Here is a 26090-nt window from a genome sequence, read left to right as displayed (position 1 = left end):
TGTAGGGGGGGGGAAGGAAGATGTTTTGTTGTAGTTTGGGCTGCCCCCAGCCTGTCCCTGTTGGAACCTGGGGGTGTCCCCATGGGGAAGAACTTGGGGGGGGCTGTTTGTGGCCATGAGCTTTGGCTTTTGGGCTACTTGGTTGCCACCTTGGACTCTGGGGGGCTCCAGGGGGGCACAGGGACTGGTGTGAGCCCCCTCCCCTCCCTCTGCCTGGCCTTGACCCTCCCCCACTTGGCAGAGACTCGCTGCCAAAGTCGCTGCCAAGGTCACGGCGGTTTGGCCGCTTCCCTCCACGACCTTTCCCCCACATCAACTCCACACGTACAAAATAAACATCTTTTATTGCCATTTCCTTCCCCCTCCTCCCCTCCTCCCCAAAAAACCCCCCAAAACCATACAAAACAGTACAAAACAAAGCCCCAGGCCGTCGCCACCTTGTGCCTGGGGCTGCTGGAGCCCTTCACACGCTCCCACCCCGCCGGGGCCTTCGAGGGGCGGCTGGAATCCAACCAACCCCCACCCTCGAGAGAAAAAAAGTCCTGTTGTGCCTCAAAACAACATTCCACAAGTCCTCAGCGTTGTGGTGAGAGACCCCCCCCAACCTTGGAGCCACAAACCCCCCGTTCCCAGGGCCGTGTGTGTGCCGTGGCATCGCCGCCTCGCCGCCGCCGCCGCGCGGGCTCAGGGCGGCCGCAGCCCCCGGCGTGAGGAGCCGCCTCCTGCTGCCACAGAGTCCATCAAAACACAGAGAGACGAGAACAGAGCAGGACCCGCCCCGCCGGGCTCACTGCACCTTGCTGCTCACACAGGGATCCACCTGCAGAGCCAAGGGGGGGTGTCAGAAGCTTCTACACTGCTTTGGGGTACAAGGGTGGTGTAACCCCACCCTGGGAAAGCGTCTTCTCCATATTTAAGCCCCCTCCCCACGTCTGAGCCCCCCCTGGGTGGGGCAGCTCCTCACCTCGGTGTAGGTGGGGGGTGGCATGAACTTGAACTCGGGGGCGTACATGAAGATGGGGCTGTCGAAGCCGTCGGGGTCGTCCAGGAGCGGGGTGGTGGGACTCTCCAGGCGATGGTCTTCAGGGACAATGTCCAGGTAACACGGGGGGGCTGCAAGGGGAGGGGATTTGGGGTTAGATCTCAGGGAGGGAGGTTCTGGCAGGGGAGCTTTGGGGTCAGATCTCAGGGAGGGAGGTTCTGGGGGAGAGGTTTGGGGCTAGATGTCAGGGAGAGGGGTTTTGAGAGGGAGGTTTGGGGTTAGATCTTGGGGAAGGGAGTTTTTAGGGGAGAGGTTTGGGGTTAAGATCTCAGGGAAGGGGGGTTTTGGGGGTTACATCTTGGGGAGAGAGATTTTGGGGGGAAGTCTGGGGTTAGATCTTTGGGAGGGGGGTTTGGGGTTAGGTCTCAGGGAGGGAGGAGCTTTTGGGGAGTGTCTGGTGGTGGCCAGGGCTGGCCTGGAGCAGCTCTCACCTTCAGGGGCGTCAGGGAGGTTGAGATCCACCCAGCTCATCTCGGAGCTGGTCTGACTGGCCATGCTGGAGCTGCGGCTGCCGATGCCCGAGCGGCTCCCGATGACCAGCGGCAGCTCCAGGATGATCTTCTTGGAGCCAGGGACGCTCACATAGATCTGCCAAGGTGAGGACAGGAGCAAAAAGGTGAGACAAGAGGTTAAAACCCCCTGAGAGTTGCTGGGGGCTGTGTGGGGATGGGTTTCCCCCTGTCTGAGGTGTCTGTGGGCTCAGGCCCCGGCGCCCACCTGCAGGAAATACTCCACGCGCAGGATGTTGCAGCCCAGGATGGAGGGTTTGAGCTTCTTGACCCGGATGGTTTTGCCTCTCCAGGACTCAGACATGCCCGAGATGATGTGGTTGCCTCGCACACAGGACAGTTTCTGGCTGAACACCTTGGTCTGCCCGTTGGCCAGGTAGGTGTGCTTGGCCACGATGGCGGCCTTGGGCACCACGATGCGGGAGCAAGTGTTCTCGAAGTCGGCGTTGATGCAGATCTCGTCACCTGCAGGAGACAAACCCACCTTCAGGAAGGGCTGTTTTCCCTTACAGGATACCTGCTTGTGGCTATTTTCAAGCCCCCAAACGTTCAGGGCTTGGCTTTGTCCCACCAGCCCAGAGGAGAGGACGAGCTCTCACCTTCACAGAAGCCTTTCCTGTCGATCTGGGCGCTGACGGAGACGCGCCCGTCGGGGATGAACATACACGACACCTTCTTCTCCTTCTTGGCAGCGACTGGGGACTGAGGAGAAAACAAAAGAGGGGTCAACCAAGTGAGAGCTGTGCCCTCCAAGTCCCATCCCAGCCTTCCTCAAAGCCTCTTCCCCCCCTTCTCAGGCTCAGCATGTCCTGCTTGATCGGTTTACATTTCCAGAAGCAACTGGAACTCCTTAATCCCTTCTCAGTGGCAAAAGCCTCTTAGGGGAGTGTGAAGCACAGAGGTCGCACTGACCCTCCCTCCCAGGGGCTCTTCTCCCTCCAGCCACCCCAGCTCTGCTCACCAGCAGCTCAGGAGTGTTCACGTCCACGGGATCCATCACCTCGAAGCGTTTCTTGATCTCCTGAGTGGGGAAGGAGGGACGCTCCAGGAAAGCCTTCACCCAGTAATCCACACAGCCATACTTCCCCTTGAAGGTGGTGCCCAGAGGCCTGTGGGGAAAGAGCCGCTCGTTAGGGCACCTCTGGGGCGAAGGGGAGGGAGGATGTTCCTCAGGAGTGCTGCTTGGCTCTGAGACGTGGTGTTTGTGTCTCACTCACCCCTGGGGAAGCTCGAATCCGAACTTGTACTCGTACTTGTTCCCTGGTCTCAGGATGACGGAGCCGTCGCCGTCTGCCAGAGGAAAAAGGGGAAGGGAAACATCAGCCCAAGCTCGGTGGGTTTGTTCCTCAGGCCCTCCCCTTGTCCCTCTCACACAGGCTGTGAGAAGGGAAGTGCTGCGTGAGCTGTTTGCCAAGAGCCGCCCACACCTGCCCCCACAAACAGCCCCGGAACACCATGTCCCCTGGCACGGGGAAGCCCCAGCTCCCCTCCCCTTCCACCCCCGGCGGCAGAACAGCCCGTCCCGCCGTGCTCTGCTCCCCGTGACCGCTCCTCGCCACACCCCGGCTACATCCAGCCCCGGGCTCTCTCCGAGGCACCCCCGTTATCTCCCAGGACACTTGGCCAAGTCCCTGCCTCGGCCTCCCTGGACTCAACCCGACCAAGAGACAGCTCGGTGTGAGCCCGGTGCCCTGCCAGCCTCACACCGTGCCCCAGCCCAGCCCGTGGCCACACACCGTTCCTTGCCACACCAATGCCATCACCGGGGCTCTTCCTTCTGTGCCTCCCGCACTTCGCCCTCAGGTCAACCCCTTTCTCCTCTCTTTGCAACTTCCCAGCGCTTCGGTCGTTGCTCCCAACACTCACCCACCCGACTCCTTCGGCTGCAACACCTCGGCCCCTCACCACAGACCCCCCACAGTCCCCAGGACAAACCCCACTCCAGCCTCTCCCCCCAAAACCACCACCCAGCAGCTTTCAGGCTGCTCTTCTCCCCACCTCCCTTCTCCCCCTCGCAAGCCCCTTTCTGCCAGCCGCAGCCCCTCACCCGTGGGCTGCTCCTCCAGGGTCAGCACGTCCTCAAAGCGCAGGTACTCCATCTCCTGCCTGCACTGCTGCGGCCCCTTGGCCCAGTTGACTCTGGCCAGCCCACAGGCCAGCACCTTGACGGCGTTGACTCGAGTCACTTCGGCCACTTCCACCAGCACTCTGCCGGCCACCTTCTCGCCGCTGCAATAGACCTTCTCGGGCTCGCTGAACACCATCACGAAAGTCTTCACCTTCTTGAACATCACCATGGCTGAGGCGAGGGAGAGGCGAAACCACGTCCGGACAAGCGGCTGGTTTGTAAGTCACAAAGGGGGCGGCTGAGCCCTCCGTGCTACTCGCTGTGTGGAGCTGCAGTGCCGGGACCGCTCCGCTGCTCTCCCTGCTCTCGCCGCTTTGAGCGCAGCCCCCGCCACCCGCCGCCTTTTATGGCCTCGGCCTCCCGCCCTCCCCCCCGCGCGCGCCTGTTGATGCCAGCGGCGCCACGCCGAGGGCGCGTGGCCAGGCGTGCAGCTCGCGTGATCAGCTCTCCCATTGGCCGCCCGCTCCCTGTTTACAACCCCGCCGGCCAATCGGCGGGCGCGGCGCGGAGCGTGGACAGCGTGTGAAGGGGAACGGGAGCGTGTTCCAGGCAGGGGCGGGGCGGGGCGGGAGTGACGGCGCCGCTGGCCAATGGGGAGCGAGGGCGGGCGGCGGCGGCGGCCAATGGCGAGCGCGGACGCGGCTGGAACGCGCTCGGCTCGGAGCCCACAGCGACCCCGGTTCGGGACCCGCCGGCCCCGGTTCGGGACCCGCCGGCCACAGCCCCGTTGTACTGGGACATCTGGGAGCGGCTTGACGTGGTTCTGTGTGTTCCACGGGTTTATTTCCTCCTCCTTTAGTCACCCCAGCCCAAGGCAGCCCGGGGGCACTCCCTCAGCCTCCCCCACTCACTGCCTGATTCACACCCCCCCCCTTTGTGTCACCCCCTTTCATTTGAGCTAAACAAGGTCGGATTTGGGGTCAAGGATTGAAGCCTGACCATGGGGGGCCTCTCTCCCTTCATTCTGGGGTGTCTCCCCTACCTCTACTGCTTCCCACAGCCCCTCCATGGGGGACCTTAACCCCCCTCCCCCCCATTTCGGGGACCCTTCCCACACACCCACACATCTGTCCCCTGGGTACCCCCCATGTCACGCCATGTCATGGCACTAAAAGGGATGTGTGACGTCCCCTCCCCGTCCCCTGCGCTTCAGGATCCTTCGAGATGGGTCCTTGGAGGGTCCCCATGGCCACAGAGAGGAGCCAGCCAGGAGATCCTGGGGCACACGTTTGTTTTTAAGCCTGGAGGCTTCTCACCCTTGCCCGTGGAAAATGGAGAACTTGTCTTTTGTCAACAAGTTCACCTTGATCCCAGAGAGGACAAACAGCCCTATAAACTGTGCCCTGGGGCAGGGCCCTTGTTGGTGTTTCCCAGCTGGGATTCGGGCACTGGGGACACTTGTGTTGTCCCTAACTCCAGAGAAACCCTTTGAGCTTCCCTTACTGAGGTGGTTTTTATCCTCCCCCAGAGGCAGGGGCTATTCTGCCCTTGACTTCTTGTGCTGTTAATGCTTTTGCAGCTCAGGAAAACACGAGGAAAAGGGAGAACAATTCTTTTTTGGAGCCACCCAACAAAGCTGGAACGGCAAAAGGGGGCTCCCCACCCTGCCCGAGGAAAAGGGATGTGTTTATGTCAGGAGTTGTCTCCGTTGTCCTTTGGAACTTGTTTGTCCCTGTGTGTTTCTGGCACACACCCTGTTTTTCTCTCTCTCTGCCATCCTCTCCTTTCCCCGGAGTCAGTTCTCACCTGGTAGTGCTTATAAACCGATAAACCCAGCAGATAAACCCTGCCCTCTTTGCCTGCCGAGCTGTGGGGCTGATGTCCTCTGCTGGGAGGTCATTCTTTCACCATGAGGTGCACAATGGAGGAGCTGCAGCTTGTTCCTGCTGCCTCTGGCACCCAGGAGCTCGTCCCATTGTCTGTGGGGAGGGGGGAAAACAACCAACCAGGTGAAGGGTTAAGGACGAGCCCTGGGCTTGGTCTAATTTGGCAAAGCGAGGAGAGCTGCCCCTTGCAGCCCTGCCAGCGGTGGGATATTTCATCCCAAGCCCCCAGCCTGGGTCTGTGCCCAAACGTGTTTACTCTCTCCCTCTCTGGTTTCCCTCTTTCCAAGAAGGCTGCTGGCTCTCGGGCTGAGAGACACATTCCAGCAATGTCAAAGGACGATGGAGTCCTGAGGCAAAGGGTTTGCCAGAGACGGGGTCCCAGGCACGTTCCACAGCCCCAGCCCTCGCCAGACGCCCCTTTAGCTGTCTGTCAGCTTCTGCCCTTTGCTCCCCTGACCCCTCTCCTTCTGGAAATGGCCCTTCAGTGGGAGCAGGAGAGGCTGGGACTCGGTTCACGAGGTTTCCCACGCCAGCAGCACCCCCAGATTGAGCAAAAGCTTTGCAACCTTCCCCCTGAGAGCTGGAGCTGGTGAAAAACAAAACCTTCAAAATGCACATGTCCAAAAACCCAAGGGCATCGGGAGAGAAACCTGTTGGACTTCAGCTCTCAGGGGCTCCCTTGCTCCTACTGCTTGTTTCAAGGCATTCACCCCCCCCTCAGCTCATTTCCCACAGGGACAGGGGTGTGGGAGCATCTCCCTACGCTTAACTGGGAGTGAAGCTGCTGCTGAGGGTGGATGGGGAGAGTGGGCAGAGCCGTGTCCTCCCCAGGTGTGCCTGGCCAGGGGCAAGGGCCTGCAAGGACGGCTGCGTGACTAACGTCTGAGGCTGGGGATAAGCCGCTTCAAGAGCTGCAGGGTTGGGCTGAGCGAGAAACCAGGCCCTGGGGTGACTCACTGAGAGCTGAGGCTGCTCCCCTGGGTCATGGAGAAGGAATTGGGTAAGGCAGAGGGTGGGCACTGGCGCTGCAGCATCCAGCACCGTGCTGCACGCTGGGAGCTGCCCTTCCTCACACCACCCCTCTGAATCCCACTTGTAATCAAAGCCTGGTGCTGATCAAAGCCAGTTTGTGGGGCTTTTCCCCCCTGGTCTAGGTTACCAGGAGCCGTTTTGTTGCTCAGAGAAGCCACATTCCTGCCCTGGCTGCTGCCCTGTGGCTGCTGCCCTGTGGCTGCCGTCCTCTGCCCCATCTCACAGACAAACCCTGAGCTGCTGCGAGAGCTGCTGAGTTCCTCCCAGAGGCTGCAGCCCTGGAGCTTCTCCGTGCTGTTTTCTCCATTTTTTCCCACCATATATGGTTGCTTCCAGCAAATTCAAGGCAGGAGAGGGAGGGGGGAGCTGGTGGAGGGGGAAGGAGAGGGACACAAAGGAACTCCCAATGTCCCGAGCGCAGGGACAGCGTGTGCCGCGTGCGGTCGGGAGCGGAAGAGGCATTTCCTTTGGGGAGCTTGTTTATGAGCAGGGAACAGAACCAGTAAGTGCTGCACTGGTTCTGCCTGGTGCAGCTGGAAAAGGAAGGACTGTGGGGCTGGGGTGGCTCCTGGAAAGCTGCTGTTTGTCCCCACACTCAGCTTCTCACCAGGGCAGAGAGCAAAAGGGCTGCCCGAGGGAGGGTTTCGAGGTTTGAGAGCAGTGAAGTGGCTCTGGTCCAGCTGCTAAACAAGCCCAGCGGTGCTGCTGAGGCTGGTAAGGTTTGTGGTGTCTGGCTTTGAGGTCCCTGGGAGTGATGTTTCCAGGGATCTACCAGAAAGAGGTTGGAAAAGTCATTTCTTTAGGGGTTTCCAGAATCAGCTGAAATAGCTCCCTGAAGTGGCTGTTTCCAGGGATCTGCCAGGAATGGGTTGGGAAACTCTCTCTTAGGGGGTTCCCAAAACCAGCTTTGTTTCTGGTCTGCTTTCAGCCACAGCAGCAGCTCAGGGCACTGCTGCCTGTGCTTGGTGGTGCTGAGCAGGCTGTGTACCCCTTTGAAATGCCTTGTGTTGCAGATTGGGGTCCCCTTTTCCCTTTCCCCTTCACACCTGAGCTCTGACAGGACTCTTCCCCCAGAGCCCCGGGTTTCCAGCCCCCTGCCAAGCAGCAAGGTGTGAAGTCTCTCCCTGACAGAGGGTTCTTTGCCCTTTGTTGGGGTTTCTTCGCTCCTTTTCGGTCTGGAGCGTGTTTTTGCAACAGAGGAAGGGTGAAAACCAGAACTAAGTGTCAAGAGGCTGTGACAAGAGGCAGAGCTCAGCCATCCACAACGAAGGAGGAATTTGAGTTGAGGGGTTGGGAAGTCCCGTGGTTGTCATCTGCCCTGGGCAGGAAAACTCAGTGACATCAGCTCTTTGTCTGGGACAATGTGACTTCTCCCTGAGTCCCCAGCACACAGCAGGGACGGCTGAGCCCATTGCTCTCAGCTCCAATGGCCAAACTTTCCTCTTCTAGGAGAAGAAATCCAAGCTCATCCCTTTTCCCAAACTGGCCTTTGCCTGTGATGCCTGTTGGGTTTTAAACACAAAGGGAGGGGAAAAGTCTTGCAAAGCAAAAGATTCCCTGAGCTCCCATCCCTGCTTCGTCTGTTTGTCCCTTGAGAGGCCCCAGCAGGTTCTGCAGATGCTGAAAGAGCAGAGGAATAGGGAACTTTAGTTACTTTTCATCTCCTCTGAGGCTGCCAGCGTGCTGGGAGCAAGGGGATCCTCACCAGAGATGCTCCTCACCCCAAACAACAGGCTCCTTCATCTAGAGAGCCGGGTGGGATGGCTAAAATCGGAGGGGTCAGCCCCTGCTGGAGCTCCTTCCCCCTCACCAGTGTCAGAACCCCGACGGCAGCGTTTCACTGGGGCTGGGGTGAGGGTGAGCATCCCTCGAGCTCTCCCCAAGCACCCTCCTCATCCTCTGTGCTCTGTGGACATCTACAGGCCTGGCCAGGAATGACACAGGAGGCGTTTGCACGGTCCAGAGGCTGATAAGAGCCGCTCGGTTGGGCTGCCGGTGTGTTTGTAGCAGCCTGGACGGGCTTTGACCTTCACTCCACGTCTTGAGGAGAAGCTGCTGAAAACGGTGGCATTTGACACCTTCTGAGGACAAGGGGAGGTGGCACCTCCAGAGACCTGGCAAACGCCACTGGCTGCTTCTTTCTTTGCTTTCCTATGATTTGAGGTCGTTTTTCACTCCAAGGAGGAACGTGGGGTGCTGGGGGCTGTGGGTCAGAGCTGGGCTGGGCAGGGTGGGCACAGGGCTGGGCAGGGTGGGCGCAGGGCTGTGGGTCAGCGCAGGGCTGGGCAGGGTGGGCGCAGGGCTGGGCAGGGTGGGCACAGGGCTGTGGGTCAGCGCTGGGCTGGGCAGGGTGGGCACAGGGCTGTGGGTCAGCGCTGGGCTGGGCAGGGTGGGCGCAGGGCTGGGCAGGGTGGGCACAGGGCTGGGCAGGGTGGGCGCAGGGCTGGGCAGGGTGGGCACAGGGCTGGGCAGGGTGGGCGCAGGGCTGTGGGTCAGCGCAGGGCTGGGCAGGGTGGGCACAGGGCTGTGGGTCAGCACAGGGCTGTGGGTCAGCGCAGGGCTGGGCAGGGTGAGCGCAGGGCTGTGGGTCAGCGCAGGGCTGTGGGTCAGCGCAGGGCTGTGGGTCAGCGCTGGGCTGGGCAGGGTGGGCACAGGGCTGGGCAGGGTGGGCACAGGGCTGGCTCTTCAGCAGCTTCAGGGGCTTTAGCAGCTGAGATGTGTGAGGTGGTTGTGTGCAGCATTGCAGCAGCCAGCCTGTGCCCGTCCCAGCTGCCATCCCCTTCCCCGCGGCTCACACGGCTGCTCAGCCCGGGACGGAGCCAGATCTCGCCCCTGCGTGGTGGGCAGCGGCTCTGTGCAGAGGCAGCTCCCCTTAACCGAGTGAGCACCGAAATAGAACGGATCGCCCCGAGCCAGGCACCGAGCGTTCCGGAGGGGGGTGACACGAGCTGGTGTGCTGTTTGTTTGGTGTTACTTAGCACGAGCAGCTTGTTTTGCAGGAGCTTTTGGCTGCCAGCTGCGAACTTTCACCTACATTTGCTGACCTTTTCCCTACTTGAGCTGCAAAGGGGCCTCCAGAGCCAGGGAAGGGAAGATAAGGAAGCTACAACTCTTGGCAGGGGCTGCTGCTGGATGAGATAAGTTTATCAGCCTGCCCAGAGACTGAGAAGGAACCCAATTAGGGCTGAGAAGATCCCAGAGCGGGATCCCCATTGGGCTGGAAGGTGTGTGAAGGGAGCGTGAGGAGCACGTGAAGAGCGCTGGAGGGTGTGTGGAGGCTGCAAGGGGGGGATTGCCCAGGGGTCTCTGCTTTTGAGGTCCCTGTTTGGGGGTGCCCATCTCCAGGGGTTCCTGCTGCTGTGCCACTCTGCCCTGTTGTGACTTTGATTAGTGGGATCTCATGGTTCTGTTGGAACCACCCAGTGCAAAGGGACTTTGGGCCCTCGCAGTGAAGTCTCAAGGGGTGTGAAAGTGACTCCCCAAGTGGGAACCAGACAGAGCAAATCACCTTCATGCTTTTCGTGCCAAAGCAGGAGGAATGTGAGGAAGTGTCTCACCCTGAGCCGTGCCCGTTGCAGCCGCTGGCCCGGCTCCCGCTCCCGGCGCCTGACGCTGCTCGAGGCATTGGCCACCACCAGGAGGAAGCCAAATCTAACCCTGAGCTCTGGGGAGGAAGTTCTGTCCTTGGCCTCAACACCTCACCAACAAAACCTGCTGGAATTTGGCAGGAGACATGCCAAGGAAAGCTGCTTGTGAACCTCCTTCAGAGCTGGAAGGCTTTGGTGTGCAGGTTAGAGGTTTGGCAGCTCCGGCGGCGGCTGTGTGCCCTCCCTGCCACACCGAGAGCTGCCAAGCCTGCCACCTCTGCTGGCCAGGCTGCTTTACAACCCTACAGTCACAGAATGGTGAGGGCTGCAAGGGACCTCCAGGGACCATCTAGTCCAGCCCCCTGCTAAAGCAGGTTCCCCTCGATCAGGGGACACAGGAACGTGTCTGGGAGGGTTTGGGAACCTCCAGAGAACGGGTTTGGGACACCAAAAGCCACTGCTGATGAAGATTCAGGTTTGGCTACTACACCTCGTGCCCCAAGGCCTCGTTGCTTCTCTAACTAGGAGAAATCAGAGATGGGATGTGGGAGGAACAGATTGGTCCAGGCTTCTCACACCTTCCTGGTGCTGCCTGTAGTTGACAACCCCCTCCCAGGGCAGGTCAACTCCAGGTCTCATCCATTCTGGGAATTCCTTTGCTGCAGCTGCCCAGATTAGGCATCTGGATACAGAAGAGCCCAAATTGGACTTGGTTTTGAAAGTGCTGGCCAGTGTTGCCAGTGTCTTTTTTAGCAGGTGACGTGTGATAGGAAATTCAAGGGCTCCATCCCAAGTCTCGCTGACGTCAATGGAAACGACACCAGTGGGACTTGGACCCACGCCCACCTTCCACTCTGCTGCTTCAGACTGCAATCTGTCAGGGGTGGAAAGGTCTCTTTTTTCTCCTCACAGGCTTCAGCAGCAAGCCTTTGGAAGGTCTCTTGCTTCCCTCCTGCAGTCATCGAGGATGCAGAGGACAGTTTGGAGGATGGATGCACGTTCCTTTGCTGGCCCCTGGCCAGGCTGCAGCTCGGCTTCAAGCGTCTGCATCACATGTGAGGGAGGTGGTGGCCTTGGCTGTGACGTGCTGTGACTCTCCAGCTCTGCTCCAGCCACAGTCAGAGCTTCAGACCTCTCTGTGAGCTGCTTTGCCAAAGTCAGGGACGTCCAGGTGACGCTCTGGGTCATATGGTTTAGCGTGAGGTTGTCGTGTGAGGAGCAGGGAGCTGGACTCGATGGTCCTCACAAGTCCATTCCAGCATGGAACGTTCTAATTCTCACAGGCTTTGCAGTCTGTGGGTGGATGAGGTGTGAGAGGTCTTGAATCCACCTTTCACAAGCAGACTCGGGAAGCTCTGCTTTGCCTTTCAATGGGAGCAGAGCCCTTGGAGGTCATTCCATTGCCCCTTTCTGAGTGGGACATTTCTGAGCACGTTGGGAAGAGTGAATGTGAGTAACAGCCCTCCTGCAAAGCTCATGCAGGGTCACCTCCACCAGCTTCATGTTGCTGGTGGGTCCTGGGGACTCTCCTGTCCCCACATTGTGCTTGTGAAGGTTCCCAGGGGCTGGGGGGTGAGTGTGGCCTCGCTCACCTGCAAGGTGACCTGCAAGGGTCATCCCCTGGTGAGACCTTCATCTCTCCACTAGGAAACCCCTCCCTTCCACCTTTTCCCTTGTTGATTGACTCTGTTGGCCAAAACATGAAGGATAATGATATTTTGGGTCATAAAGTCTGCCTGTGACGCTGTTTGTGGCAGCTGAGGAGTCGCCACCCTGGGAGTGGTTACCTTTTATCACTGAACACAGGCAATCCTGTTTGTGTAAGGACCTCCAGCACCACCCACCCTGAGGATTTCATCCCTTGGGGGAGGACCTGGAGTGGTCCTGCAAAGTGATGGAGTGGAGCAGCAAGGCAGCCCTGGCTTCCTCTCCACATTCACTTGCCTGTATATATAGCCCACAGAATGCTCCACAGTGAAGGCAGCAGTGGGTGGAAGCTGAGATATTCTTATCTTCACCTGCTGCTGCCGACCAAAGGAATAAAAAGAGACAGATGACAGGAAATGAGGGACTTCAAAAATAGACACCTTTAATGTCAAAAGGCTTCGGGGCTCAGCCAGAGCAGCCAGCAGAGGAACTCTCACGCTCCTCCCCACGTGCTGGGAGGGGGAAATCTGCTGAGACAGCAAAAAAACCACCCCCATTTCCCTGTTTACTCTTTGTACCTTCAGCAGAAACAAAACAGAGGGGAGAAAAAAACCCAACCAACCAACCAGAAAACCCACCAGAGAAACTGCAGATGTCCTGGAACATGAGCCCTGAAACCTCCCCTGATGGCTCCACAGATGCTCCGTGGCTGGAGGAGCTGCAGCTCTCTGCCCCTCTCATGGAGTCATTACAGATGGAAAAGACCTTTAAGATCACAATCCTTTGCCACCACGAGGCTTTGTGAGGCTTTTACCAGCTCTGCAGGGCAGGAGTGACAACGGGGTTTTGTTCTGTGAACCCTCTTTATTACAGACCCTTTGCACACAGAGATAACTCTGGTGACCCAAACCTCTGTCTGCTTTACTGAAACCCTCTTAAACACATCCAGCATCTCACTTGGCCTCGGCTGGGTGTGTTTCTGCACATCTGCCCATCCACACAGCTGTGTGGCTCTCTGCCAGCTCCACGGCTTCGTGGCTGATTCTCTTTTGCAAGCTCAACCCCTTGGCTTGGGTCAGGCTGGAGCAGAGCTCTGAGAGTGAGAAAGTTGGGCCCAAGGAATACCAAGGGGTCTTTTATCCTCACTGGAACTCAGTGCTGGAACTGGCTATATTGGGTTCTAAACAGATGCCAAGGCAACAAAGGAAAACAGCAACAGCAGCCTGAAGTGTGAGAGAGTGGCCACTCTGCAGCTCCTGGTGCTGGGAAGCAGCTCGTGGCTGACCTAGAGAGAGGAGAAAACAGCATCTGGCTCAAACATCTCAGCCCTTGGACCTGGGAGCTGGGCTTCGAGCCTTTGGGCTTCGCTGCTAAAAACTGGGGTCTGGCCTTTGAGCCCTTTGGTTGTGAATCGGTCCCTGAGTAGAGCTCTGAGGCGGTGCCTCTGGCTGGGGGACGTGCAGCAGGTTTGTGGGGAGGCTCTGAGGGGCTTCCCAAGCCTGTCTTCACTCACTGTGTTCCTTTCTCTTTGCCACAGCTGCAGTGGGGGACAAAAACCAGGGGAAATGCCTCAGAATCTGACAGAAGACAATCGCAGCTTGGCTCCAGGAGAGGAGCTGGGCTCAGTCAATGCTGGCTGTGTGAGGATGGTGGTGCAAAGCAGCGTCTCACTGTGTGTCACCTCCACAAGTCCCACTCCCCGTCCCTCGTCGCCCCAGGGACACTTGATCCGAGCTGCGGCACCTCCTGCTCCACAGGGCTGGGGTTGGCAGCTCCCTCGTTACCCCGTGGACCGGCTGGACGCTGCGTGAGGTGCCAGCCAGAGTTAAAAGCGCACCGAGACGGCCCAAAGAGCAGCGGTGAGGAGGAGGAGGAGGAGGAAGGAAGAAGAGGCGCGTGGGCACCCCGCCCCAGCCTGGAAGATGTGCAGCTTCTCAGCATCCGGGAGGAACACCCTGGCATCTTCCAGCGCCCCCTGAGCCGCCATGGTGAAGTTGGCATCCCCGGAGGTCACCACGTCGAAGACACAGGACTGGAAGTAAAGATCCTCCACGGGCAGCGTGGCCTTGCACAGAGCCCTGGCGGCCTCGGCCGCGGCGCCGCGGCGCTGGCTGCGGGAGATGCGCTGGGCGCGGGGGCAGCCGCCCACGCACAGCTGCAGGTCCTGCTCGGCCGGGAAGGCGCGCGTCACCTCCTCGGCCGCGCGGATGGAGAAGGAGAGCTGGCGGCCCGCCTGCCGCACCGCGATGGTGGTGCCGATGTAGTCGGCGCGGATCTCCACGTGCCGCCCGGGGCTCCGCTCCCGGATGGTCAAACTGCTGCCGCCCGGCCGCTCGCCGCCGTTCACCGAGCCGTCCTCGAAGGCCGCCGGCACGTTGTCGATCTCGGCCTGGTAAACCTTCTGGTCGATGCATTCCTTCATGTTCTTGAAGATGATGGTGAGCTGCAGAGAGGGGTCACGGGGGGGGGTTGGCTTCCCTCGCTGGGTGTGAGAGCGGCAGCCGTGTCCCAGCACCCCGAAAGCCCAGGCAGCAGCTCTCTAGGGGAGGGCAAAGCAGGCTGGAGACACCCAAAGCATCTCCCTCGTTGCTGTCTAGGGGAGGGCAAAGCAGGCTGGAGACACCCAAAGCATCTCCCTCGTTGCTGTCTAGGGGAGGGCAAAGCAGGCTGGAGACACCCAAAGCATCTCCCTCGTTGCTGTCTAGGGGAGGGCAAAGCAGGCTGGAGACACCCAAAGCATCTCCCTCGTTGCTGTCTAGGGGAGGGCAAAGGAGGTTGGAGACACCCAAAGCATCTCCCTCATTGCTGCCTAGGGGAGGGCAAAGCAGGCTGGAGACACCCCAAAGCATCTCCCTCATTGCTGTCTAAGGGAGGGTAAAGGAGGTTGGAGACACCCAAAGCATCTCCCTCATTGCTGTCTAAGGGAGGGTAAAGCAGGCTGGAGCCACCCCAAAGCATCTCCCTCATTGCTGTCTAGGGGAGGGCAAAGCAGGCTGGAGACACCCAAAGCATCTCCCTTGTTGCTGTCTAAGGGAGGGTAAAGGAGGTTGGAGACACCCCAATGCATCTCCCTCATTGCTGTCTAGGGGAGGGCAAAGCAGGCTGGAGACACCCAAAGCATCTCCCTTGTTGCTGTCTAAGGGAGGGCAAAGCAGGCTGGAGACACCCAAAGCATCTCCCTCATTGCTGTCTAAGGGAGGGCAAAGCAGGTTGGAGACACCCCAATGCATCTCCCTTGTTGCTGTCTAAGGGAGGGCAAAGGAGGTTGGAGTCACCCCAACGCATCTCTCTCCTCCCCAAACCTTCTCTCCCACGTTGCTGCAGTCTCTGGGGGAAAGCAGCAGTGTTTCCTTCCTTCCTCCCTTCTTTAGTGCTTTAAGCAACTGAAAGTGGAGCCAGATGGACTGTGTGCAAGTGGCACCAACCCATCCCCACTGGGAGCACTGGCAGGTCCCTCTGGTCCCTTCTTCATCCATCCCACTTGTTCCCATAGACATTCATTCCTGATCCCACGTGGGTTTAGCTGAAGCTGTTGCTGCCCTCCCCAGCTTGGGACTCCCTCCTCGAGCTGTTAGAATTATAGAATCACTTTGGCTGGAAAAGCCCTTTAGGATCACCAAGTCCCAGCCCTGGCCTCACCCTGCCCAGCCCAGCACTGACCCCTCAGCACCTCACCCCACGGCTCTGGGGTCCCTGCAGGGCTGGGCACTGCCCCAGCTCCCTGGGCAGCCTGGCACAGGGCTCACACCCCTCTCAGGGCAACAGCTCTGCCTCAGCTCCAACCTCAACCTCCCCTGGGGCAACTAGAGCCCCTTTCCTCTTGTCCCATCCCTGTCTTCTGCAGGTACAGCACAGCAAGACCTTCCCAGCTCTGTGTGGCAGTTTGCACAAGCATCTTGGAATCAGAGACTCATTTGGGTTGGAAAAGACCTTGAAGGTCATTAAATTCATCCCCTGGCCTCACCCTGCCCAGCCCAGCACTGACCCACAGCCCCCAGCACCTCAGTGATGTGTCTGTTGAATGTCTGCAGGGCTGGGCACTGCCCCAGCTCCCTGGGCAGCCTGGCACAGGGCTCACACCCCTCTCAGGGACACAGTTCTGCCTCAGCTCCAGCCTCACCCTCCCCTGGAGCAGCTGGAGCCCGATTCCCCTTGCCCTGCCGTTCCTCCCCGTGGCTGTGTCCCAGAGCCACGCTCCCTCTCTCCAGGCGTTACCTTGCTGGTGACCGTGGCCTCGGAGCCCTTTGCCACCGGCGAGCTGGTGGCTTGCACAAACAAGTAATCATTGTCCAAGAGAGGCCAGGAGCCCTCCACCCTGCAGGTGTGGAAGTCGTGCTGGAAGGTGCGGACGTGGGGGTCCCCGAAGGCGGCGCAGTGCCGGTAGCTGGGGCGCCGCCCGTGCTTGTGCACGAAACTCTTCTCGTAGTCGCAGACGTCGAGCGGCCCGAAGCCTCGGTGGTGGCCGCCGGGGGGCCTGGGCCGGGGCGGGGACGTGGGCCCTTCCTTGGAGCAGTTGTTTTGGATCATGAGGTCCTCGATGCCGTGCACGGCGGAGTGGAAGGCCAGGTCGCCGCGGCAGGTGCGGGCCGTGCGGCGCGTGCAGCGGGAGTAGGAGCGCAGCGCCTGGCAGTGCCCCGCGCCCCGCGGCGAGCCCAGGCTCAGCGTGGCCGCCACGTACTCCGAGTTACAGCGCAGGATCTTGCACTGGGGAGACACTGGGAGAGACAAGAAAGGGCAGCCCCCCTGGGGAGCTGCTGGGGGAGATGCTTCCCAGACACGGTGGTCTGCCTGGGGTTTGGTGAGGTGGGGTTACAGCCCAGCTGTGGGAGGGGAATGCATCCAGGGCTGCCTGCTGGAGCCTGCTGAGGAGGGTGGTCACAGGCCCAGAGGAGTCACAGCATGGTGGGGTTGGATGGGACTTTTAGAGCTCATCAACTGCAGCCCCCCTGCAGAAGCAGCTCCCACCCAGCTCAGGTCACACAGGAATGTCCAGGAGGGTCTTGAAGCCCTCCAGGGAAGGAGCCTCCACACCCTCCCTGTGCAGCCTGGGCCAGGGCTCCCTCACCTCACAGTACAACAGCTTTTCCTTATGTTTCAATGGGACTGTTTGTGTTCCAGCTCCATCCCATCACCCCTTGTCCTGTTGCTGGACACCTCCCAAAAATGTGCTGCCCCAGCCTCCTGACACCCACCACTGAGATACTTGTCAGTATTAATGAGATCCCCCCTCAGTCTCCCCCAGACTGAACAGCCCCAGGTCCAGCAGCCTTTCCTCATCAGGAAGATGCTCCAGTGCCCTGCTCATCCTGGCAGCCCTGCACTGGCCTCTCTGCAGCACTTCCCTGTCTCTCCTGAGCTGGGCAGCCCAGCCCTGGCCACAGGAGTCCAGCTGAGGCCTCCCCAGCTATGGCAGAGCAGTGGGGGAGAAGTGACCTGGAGCTGTGAGATGGTACCTGTGGTGTGAGCATGGCCAAGAGCCAGGGCAGCAGCTGTGACTGTGGCTCTGACAAAGATCTTGCACCCCAGGACTGGCCAGGGGACAATCCCTAAGCTGGGAAACCCCTTTGTCCCATTTCCAGCTCACTCTTTCCCCAGAGGTCTGACTGCCCTAAGGACATCCCTCAGCTGTGACTTCTCCAGCCTCATACCAGGAGAGCCAACAAACACCATCAGCTCATCAGGAGCCCCTGCTCGTTAATCAGAGGGGTTATAAGGGAGGTCACTGGGAGCTGGGTGAGGTTTTGCAGGTCCCAGCAGAGCCTCAGGGATGTGGGAAGGAGAGTGAGGGGCTGGGAGATGGTGCCTTTAGCCAGCAGCCCTTGGCCTCTGGCTGTGCCCTGCTCTCCCTTCCTCTGGGGATAAAACAGAGCTTTTAAGGGCTCTCCCAGGACAGACCCTGCAGGAGAGCAGGGGAGATGCTCTCCCTGCTGAGGCTGCCCTGGCAGGGCTGGGTGCCCCCTGCCCTTCCCTCTGGCTCTGCTGGGCCAAAGGCACTCGGATCCTGCCCAAACTTTGTGTGTGCCATGAGAGGATCTTCTCCCTGCTCTGGTCACCTCCTGGGAAATCAGCCATGCTCCTTCTCTCCCTGCAGCTCCCACGGGTGTCCTCGCCAGGGAGGTGGCTCTGCACACGCAGTTCCTTACCATGCCTGCAGAGGAGGAGGAGGAAGAGAGCTCGGAGCAAGAAGCTGGAGCTTTCCAGCTGCCCTGGGCTCTTACTGCAGGCAGCTTTCCCCATTCCAATCCATGCAGAGAGCCTGGGGGGTTGCTCAGCTGCTGCTCCCTCTCTGCTTCATTCAGCAAGTCCCCTGGAAGCAAAGCAGAGGTGGGATGTGAGGGGTGACCAGCAAATTGAGGGGAGCTCAAACTGAGTGGAGCTTGGCTGTAGGCAGAGGCTGATGCTCACGGTGATGTGGCTGTGCCTGGGGCAGCCCCAGGAGCTGATCTTGTCACTGCTAAGTGTGAGATGCAGCTGGGGTGGGGAGGGGAGGAGACACAGTTCTCACTTCACTCTCAGAACAGGAGAAATCACAGCTCTAGCAGCTCTGTCTGGCACCTTGCAGCTCCCTTTGCTGTGGCTGCAGAAGGAATCAGAGAGTCACAGAGTCATTTGGGTTGGAAAAGCCCTTGAAGCTCCTGGAGTCCAACTGCTCCCCTCACCCTGCCCAGCCCAGCACTAACCCACCTCAGCTCCATGGCTCTGGGATCCCTGCAGGGCTGGGGACTCCCCCAGCTCCCTGGGCATCCTGTTCCAGTATCTGACAACCATTCTCTGCTGGGAACTGGGAACTAGACTCATGTTTGCTGAGTACTGGCGAGTGAAGCACAGGGAAACTGTGCTCTGACCCTCTTCTGATGAGGATCAGCGCTTGCTCTGCCCTGTCTCACCAGGCTGAGCATCTTTCCTGGGGTTCACAGGAGTTAGTGAGCTCCCAGTATCCCCCCCACAAAGTCCCCTAGAGTTGTGACACCCGCAGGACCCCAGGCAGGGCAGCGAGGGGTGCTCAGGCACCTCAGTCCTCCCTCTGTTTGGGGCCACCTGCACCTAGGACCGGACCCTGGGGCAACCCTGGGTGCCAGCACCCATGGCCAACCCCTCTCCCCTCATCCCTGCTTTGCTGCAGCCCCACTCACCCACACCAGCCTCCTCCAGAGACGAGCTGGCTCCTGGCACAGGGAGCTCCTTCCCCGTGGGCACACGGGCTGGCTCGTCCTTGTCACCCAGCTCTGCCCTGAGTGACAGCCACAGAGATCCACGGGACAACAGACAGGGAAATGCCACCCTCAGCCCTGGGCACCTCCATGGCCTCACAGAGGGGCAGAATCCAGGGTGCTGGTGTGGCAGTGCCGAGCAGGGGGTGCAGGGGCACCGCGCTCCCCGCTCTTCCTCCCCGGTTACCTTTGCTCCGTCCTCTTCCCCCCTCAGGGCAGGGGATGGGTGTTGAAATACATCTGCCTAAATTTAGACAGGCTCAACCCCAGCCAAGAACAACAAGTGGAGGGGGCAGAGGGGAACGGTGTGTGGCAACCTGGGGGGTGGGCAGAGCAGCCCGAGGGGGAGGTGGGAACCCCCAGAGCTGGTGGCAGCGGGTTGTGGGGTGCAGCACAGGCTGTGGGTGCTGGAGGCCCTGCAGGAGCTCCCTGGGGTGGTCATAGAATCACTCTGGTTGGAAAAGCCCTTTAGGATCACCAAGTCCAAACCCTGCCCTCACCCTGCCCAGCCCAGCACTAACCCTCAGCACCTCACCCCATGGCTCTGGGGTCCCTGCAGGGCTGGGCACTGCCCCAGCTCCCTGGGCAGCCTGGCACAGGGCTCACACCCCTCTCAGGGAAACAGTTCTGCCTCAGCTCCAGCCTCAACCTCCCCTGGGGCAACTGCAGCCCCTTTCCTCTTGTTCCTTGTGAGCAGAGCCCGACCCCCAGCTCCCTGCAGCCTCCTGTCAGGGAGTATCAGAGAGTGCTGCTGTCTCCCCTCAGCCTCCTCCAGGCTCAGCACCCCCACTCCCTCAGCTGCTCTTTATAAGGTTTGTTTTCTAGACCCTTCTTCAGCTCTGTTGCCCATCTCTGGACACATTCCAGCACCTCAATGTCTTCCCCGCAGTGGGTGGCCCAAAGCTGAACAAGCTATTTGCAGCCTCCCTGGTGCTGAGTGCAGGGGGACAGTCCCTGCCCTGCTCCTGGGGAGGTTCCTGTGCACTGAGTCCCCAGGGGATACTTTTCTGTCCATGTCTCTCCTAGTTTTTGCCTTCTGGGCCACAGCCAAGCCCCAAAAGCAAACGTGCTGGGCCAAAGGTGGTTGGTGTCCCCAGGGGTTGATGAACTCAGGGGCCTGGGTGCAGGGAGCAGATGTGCAACCCCCTGTCCCTGCAGGGAGGAGAAATGTCCAGGTCAGGCTTTGCCAGGGGTGGACAGTCCATTTAGGATCCCTGGCCTGGGGAGATTGAAAGCAGGTCCCTGGGTGCTCCCAGCACCCACAAACCCCTTTGGGAACCCATCCAGAAAAGCTTCCTGACCCAAATTCCTGCTCTTCTCCAGGTTTTTGCTCTTCAGGGCAAGGACTGATGATGCCTTCACACCCAGAGTCTCATGGAGCTCAGGAGCTTGACCAAAACACCTCAGGTACCTCCTGGTGCTGTTGCTCCTGAGTTCTGTCTCCACCTCACAACCAGTTTAGGGATGGGAACAGTGTTTCCCCCTCTGAGCTTCTCTCCTGCTCCAGCCCCAGTGTGAGCTCTCTGTGCTGGGGAGGGTCATGGCAGCTGCTGAGCCACTGCACACCCAGGGGAATTTGGGGAGGAAAAGAGGGATTTTGATGCAGAACAAGCTTCAGTCTGCAGCCAGGCTCTTGTTTGAGGTGGAACAGCACATCCTGGGGGCAATGGATGTGGGGAAGGGAAAAGATGAGAAGGATCTGGCTTCAAATCCCAGCTGGGGTTTAGAATCACAGAATCATTAAGGTTGGAAAAGACCTTTAAGGTCATTGAGTCCAACCATTCCCAGCAGCAGCCACTGGAGGAGGAGGAGGAGGAGGAGGAGGAAGGCTTTGGGTGCCTGTGGGGGTTTTGGGGTGTTCTCTTCCTTCACTCTCAGGGTTCACAGAGGCTTTGCAGCTTTTCTCCACGCCCAGTGCTGATGCTCTGGGTATGGGTTACCTGGCAACAAGGGCTAACAAAAAAGAAAGAGCCATGTCTTGGTGCAGGGCCTCATCCTGCCCCTGCCCCAGGGCCTCATCCTGCCCCTGCCCCAGGGCCTGGGGCCTCCACATCTGCTGCCTGCTGGAGGCTTCCCCGGCGCGGGAACCCAATCGGGGCGGGTGGGCAGGTGGGAATTCCTCTGCAACAGGAGGAGGCCTCTTGGCATCCCACCCAGCCTCTTCCTTTGGATGGGGAGGGGAAATCTGGGATAGAGGAAGCAAAGCTGGGAGTCCCAGGGTGCTGGAGCCCAGGGGTGAGGAATGAGGTCGCCTCTTGTAGCCGTGAGACGGAGCCGTCGGCGGCTTTAAGGGCTCAGGGTGAAGCAGCTTCTCTGAGCTGAGGAGGTTGGGAATTTCTCCTGAGCTGCCAGAGCCACAGCAGCAAGACAAAAGCATCTGTCATCAAACTGCCTCCCACCAGCACAATCAGCTGGAGCTTTCAGGAGGCATCAGGTACCGGATCCCACTCGCTGGGTCAGCAAATCCCGTCTCCAGAGCAGCTGAGCTCACCCAGCCCCAGAGAGCTGAGTTCAGGGAGGGTTTGGGGTTCATTTGAGTGGGTTTTGGAGGTTTCATTTGCTCAGAGAGACCAGCCTCAGCTTGGCTCTGAGCTGGCATCAAACCCATTGCTACCAGCAGCCCCCTGTTCCAACCCAGGTGGGTTTTTACCCAAAATGACCTGTGTGGTTGAGGAAACTCAGCATCCAAAGAGCTGTTGGGTCTCTGAGGAGCTCACTTGCCTCTGAGCTGTGGACACCCTCCTGCCACCCACCAGTGTCAGAAAGAGCTCTGTCAGCGGATCTGATCACCCCTGGGCAAGTGGGACCAGGAAAGCTCTTGAGGTTGGAGTTGGGGGATGAGCCAAGCTGGAAGCATCATCCCTGCACTGCCCAGACTAGTGTCCTGCAGCCAGAATCCCCCAGGAGCTGCAGGAAAGAGCTGAGCTGAGGCATCTGAGTCAGAAGAGGGGCCTGGGGAAGAAGGCAGGATTGCCTGGAGAGCTGGAGCAGATGATCTTGTTTCTCACCAGGTTCCAACACCCAAAGCTCTCCAGTTCTGGAAACCCACCTGCACAGACCCAAAGCACCCACCCATTTTCCCATGCTGTGGTATAACCCCCACCCCCATCCCTCCCTCTCCAAAGATCCCAGACACTTACCCAGACAAATCCACTCCAAGCAGCTCAAGGTTGGGCCACCCAAAGCTCCCAGAGCCTCAGGAGCGAGGAGGGAGCAGCCGCTGCAGACACCCTGCACCCGCTGGGGAGGGAGCAGCAAACAGCTGAAGTGAAGCACAGCCCCAGCCCCAGCCCCAGCCCCAGGAGCTGAGGGGGCTAAAGACAGGCTTTAAAAATAGCCACTAGTATTTTTGATCCTGAAAGTCAGATTCCAGTGGGGAGGGGAAGGGAGGAAGGAAAAGAGGGAGAGCCAAAGGCTTCCCAACTGGCCAAATGTGCTGTGTGGGGTGGATGTAAGGCTGGAGATCTCAGACAGGGGAGTTCTCCAGGCTCAGGGAGAGGAGAGTGGGGTGGGAATGCAAAGCACTGCTGGAAATTCCAGGCAGGTTCCTCTTTCAGCAGCATCTGCCTCCCCTGAGCACAGGAGCAGCCGTTCCTGGGAGCAAAGGGCCTGTGCCTGAACTGCTCTTGTCCTGCTCTGCAAGGAGGGAGGTGGAAAAAACAATGAAAAAGCAACTTTGGAGGCAAATTTAACTCTTCTTTCAGGTTTCTCCAGCCCAGAGCTTCCCCTCTCCTGTGTTTGGGGAGTTCAGGAGGAGCTGGAGAAGGACAGAGACCTGAGAGGATCAGAAATGTCAGTGCTACATCTGGAGAGGGAAGATGTGGAGAAGGTCAGGGGAGAAGCAGGGAGCTGCATCCTTCAAGCACATGAAGGGAAACCATCCACCCATCCATCCATCCACCCATCCATCCACCCATCAATCCATTCATCCATCCATCCATCCACCCATCCACCCATCCACCCATCCACCCATCCATCCATCCACCCATCCATCCACCCATCCATCCATCCATCCATCCATCCATCCATCCACCCATCCCACCCCCTGCCCTTGCCTGAGCCCTGCTGGGACACTGCTGTGGGTGAATCTCCATCCCTGAGCTCCTGCTCGGGGCTTGGGCAGCTGCAGGGAAGCTAAAACCAGACGGGAGCAGATGGGGTTGGAGGGAACAGGAGGAGCCCCCGGCCCCGTTTGCTCTCTCCATCCCCCTGAGCGTGGCAGATGGATGCTGGAGCCTCCAGTGCCCGGTTCCGCTGGTGTCTGTGTGATGCGGTGGGAGAGGAAGGTCCGGACCCCCGGGCGCTGCTGGGAGCGCACCCCCGACCCCACCGGCTGCCTGGAGCTGCCGTGACAAGGGATTCGGGGCTGTGGGGAGTGCGGGTGAGCTGGGACACGGCACCAGGAGATGGCAGCAGCGCCTCAGGAGTGGCAGCGGGGCCGCCGGGACGGGGAGACCGTGAACCCGGCCCCTGGGCAGGGACATCCCCGCCCGGCCAGCCCCGTGTGTCTGCCGGGGACCGTCCCACCCCGACCCGGGGAACGTCCCGACCCCGCTCACGGCCTCCGAGCTGCTGCCAGGTCTGGGCTTCTCTGCCCTCGGACGCTCCCGCAGCCCGGGAGATGGAGAGGCTTTGGCTTTTTATCAGCAGAGAGGGTGGGGATCGGCCTCAATGTTGGAGGCAAGTGGGTTGTTGGGGAGAGCTGAAGGGAGAAGGGGGAGCTCAAGGTGCGATGCTTGAGCTGCCACTGGGCACAGCGATCCCCAAACCCTCTGTGAGGGGCAAAAGCTAGTGACAAGCACCGAAACTCTCTGGTTATAGTCTAAAAACTAAGTCTGGGAGCTAAAAGCAAAGGGAGGGGGTTTGTTTCATGAGTATCTGGAGTTTTTCCCGAGGCATCCCGGCGTTTGCTTTTGGTTTGTGCTGGAAATCAGCTGCTGGGGATGGCAACAGCTCCGTGCCACCGTGCTGGAGGCACAAAGGTGTCAGCACCACGGAGTAGATGAGACTTTTAAACTCTCCTCTGAGCCTTTTAAACCCCAAAGAAATGAACTTGAGCCTCGACCAGAATCTTTCCTTTTTAATCCCCTCCCTGGCTCATCCATTTCCCCTCTCCTGGCTCTGACAGGAGCTCCCAGATAACAACAGATGAGTGAAGAATAGAGATGTTTATCTGGAAAGATCTGGTAAGAGCCACAACTTCAAGGTGGTGACATGCTCTAACGGCTCACTCCTCCCTGGAAAGCCAGAGTCCGTCCCTCTGAGCCCTGAGGAGTGATGGATTCCTGTCCTGATCTTATAGAAATCGTATAGATTTCCTATAATCAACTTCTCTGGCTTTTGCTAAAGGTTACTTGTGGATTTTTCAACAGGGGAAAGAAATGAATTTAACCCTCCTGGATTTAAATCAAAGGTGTCAGGACTTTTAGGGCCACAAAACCCAGACAGCAAGAAAAAAGGGGGGGGAAGGATTCGTTGATGAAGAGGGATGGTCTCAATCACTCCAGGGCTGCAGCACCTGAGGGTCTGGACCCATGTCAAGGTCTCAACCTCTTTCTGCCAGAACAACTGTGCTGGGGACACATCAGGATTCCCAAAATGCCTCTTAAAACCCCTGTTCCTCTCTGTCCATGTTGACTTTAACCACCTTCAGCCTCATTCTTCACATAATCCCATCTATGAAAACTTTTTGGACCCGCCCCCCCCCCCCCCCCCAGGGGAAGCTCTGCTGATTGTTTTCCCTTCCCTGGCCAAGCACAAGGGGACATTTCTTACTTTATTGATCAAATCCCTCCTTTCTAATGTAAAGAATCAACTGCCCTGGAGAGCCAAGAGCTTGGCAAACAGCTGCTGCAACTTTTCCTCGGGCAATCAGGGAAGGCTGAGGTTTGCCAAGGGGCTGAAGCTTCCCCTTCTCTTTGTTTTTGGGCTGCCAAGGCACGGGGCAGGAGGGGTGACACCCCCGAAGTGCTCCAAGGAAGCAAGTTATGGAAAACAAACAGGGACATCTGGGGATGGAAATGCTCAATCAGCCCCTGTATCCATCCTGCTCTGATCCCCCCCCCAAAATCGGGGGTCACCAACGGCACCGGCAAGGTGGCAAAAGGCTCCGTGAGCCAGACCTGGTTGCAAAGAGGCTGGTTTGGGGTTTGTCCATCCTTCCCGACCTCCCCCCACCACATCCCAACCTCCCCCCGTTCCAGCCCCGCTGCCGTTCCCGCTCGGCCCCTGATCTTTCGGACCCGTGACCCTGATCTCCAGGCTGACAGCTGATGGATGGGCAGCGCCTCCGCTCATTTACCACGTCCTTTAAGATTTGGCAAAGCAGCCGAAAAGCTTCGGGCAGCCGCCGGAGCGGGTGGGGGCAGGGCCGGGAGATTTATCGGCCTCTGAGGCGGGGGTGGGAGGGGGGACAGCGCCCGTCTGTCCGCGGTGATTTATACCCCATCGCCCTGATTCAATTGGCCTTAGCTAATGATAACTAACTAGTCAGGGGCTGACCTTTCCCTGACAGTGGAGGGGGGCCGGGAGCTGGTGCTGGGGGTGTTTAATGGGGATGTTTCTTCAGCCCAGACGCACTTTTTGTTTAATATCCCTCTATTTTCCCCCTTAGGCTTCCCAGACGGCCCCATGCACAGAGGATGCAGAACGTCACATTCCCACACAGCCCAGGGCTCTCGGGGCTGCATCAGCTCTGGAGGTGCCTGAGCTCACAGTGCCAGGAGCAAGGGAACCAAAGCAAGTGGGTCTGCTGGGATTTTTATCTGGGGAGGACTGGAAAATCATCCCCAGTGGGAAACCTCACCCACGGCCAAACTGAATGGGGTCAAGGGGCTGCATGGGCACCCTTGAGCCTGAAATGTCTGGTTTTCCACATTGTCCATCAGCTCCTGGCACTGGGGCCACCTTGGTGTGTTCTCTGCAGGGTTTAGCGCTGGTGGGGATGTGGAGACACACACACCTGTGGGTGCTGCCGTTGCTGTTGGAGCCCCTCCAGGTAGCTATAATGAGGGGAGGGGGTGGCACAGCAGGAAGGGGGTGGGTGGGCGGTTCTGTGAGAGGCATCGAGGCTGGGGATGTGGGACTGGGGCTGGAAGGCACATTGCAG

The 26090-nt window shown here is 59.1% G+C and overlaps 2 protein-coding genes and 1 long non-coding RNA gene across 3 annotated transcripts; 1 reads left to right on the top strand and 2 right to left on the bottom strand.

Moving 5' to 3' along the window:
• Positions 1-377: 377 nt before the first annotated feature.
• Positions 378-4018, bottom strand: TXNIP (thioredoxin interacting protein). The gene is made up of 8 exons (XM_062016347.1): positions 3599-4018; positions 2769-2841; positions 2513-2660; positions 2151-2253; positions 1760-2016; positions 1474-1630; positions 965-1113; positions 378-820 (listed from the first exon to the last, which is right to left on the bottom strand). Exons 1-8 carry the CDS (start codon positions 3846-3848, stop codon positions 788-790), a joined length of 1170 nt encoding a protein of 389 aa, XP_061872331.1. The 5' UTR covers positions 3849-4018; the 3' UTR covers positions 378-787.
• Positions 4019-8399: 4381 nt separating this feature from the next.
• On the top strand, positions 8400-12680 carry LOC133628373 (uncharacterized). Its single transcript, XR_009820665.1, has 2 exons — positions 8400-8700; positions 9537-12680. It is a non-coding gene; the product is annotated as an uncharacterized LOC133628373 (long non-coding RNA).
• Positions 12681-13577: 897 nt separating this feature from the next.
• HJV (hemojuvelin BMP co-receptor) lies at positions 13578-26047 on the bottom strand. Its single transcript, XM_062016058.1, is given in 5 exon segments — positions 13578-14214; positions 15987-16486; positions 17915-18023; positions 18026-18152; positions 25944-26047. Coding segments are annotated over 5 exon segments (1458 nt in total). The 3' UTR covers positions 13578-13596.
• Positions 26048-26090: the final 43 nt, after the last annotated feature.

The sequence above is a fragment of the Colius striatus genome, chromosome 29 (genome assembly GCF_028858725.1).
Source record: "Colius striatus isolate bColStr4 chromosome 29, bColStr4.1.hap1, whole genome shotgun sequence".
In the NCBI taxonomy this organism is placed as follows: Eukaryota; Metazoa; Chordata; class Aves; order Coliiformes; family Coliidae; genus Colius; species Colius striatus.
The sequence above is the reverse complement of the archived record's forward strand: the minus strand, read 5'-3'. Positions and strand labels throughout refer to the sequence as shown.

Excerpts from the sequence above, each read along its gene's own strand:
- TXNIP (XM_062016347.1), bottom strand. The coding sequence starts at position 3,848 with ATGGTGATGTTCAAGAAGGTGAAGACTTTCGTGATGGTGTTCAGCGAG. Across the intron at positions 2,842-3,598 it reads CCTGGAGGAGCAGCCCACGG|ACGGCGACGGCTCCGTCATC; the intron begins GTGAGGGGCTGC and ends TTCCTCTGGCAG. Across the intron at positions 1,114-1,473 it reads CCTCCCTGACGCCCCTGAAG|CCCCCCCGTGTTACCTGGAC; the intron begins GTGAGAGCTGCT and ends CTCCCCTTGCAG.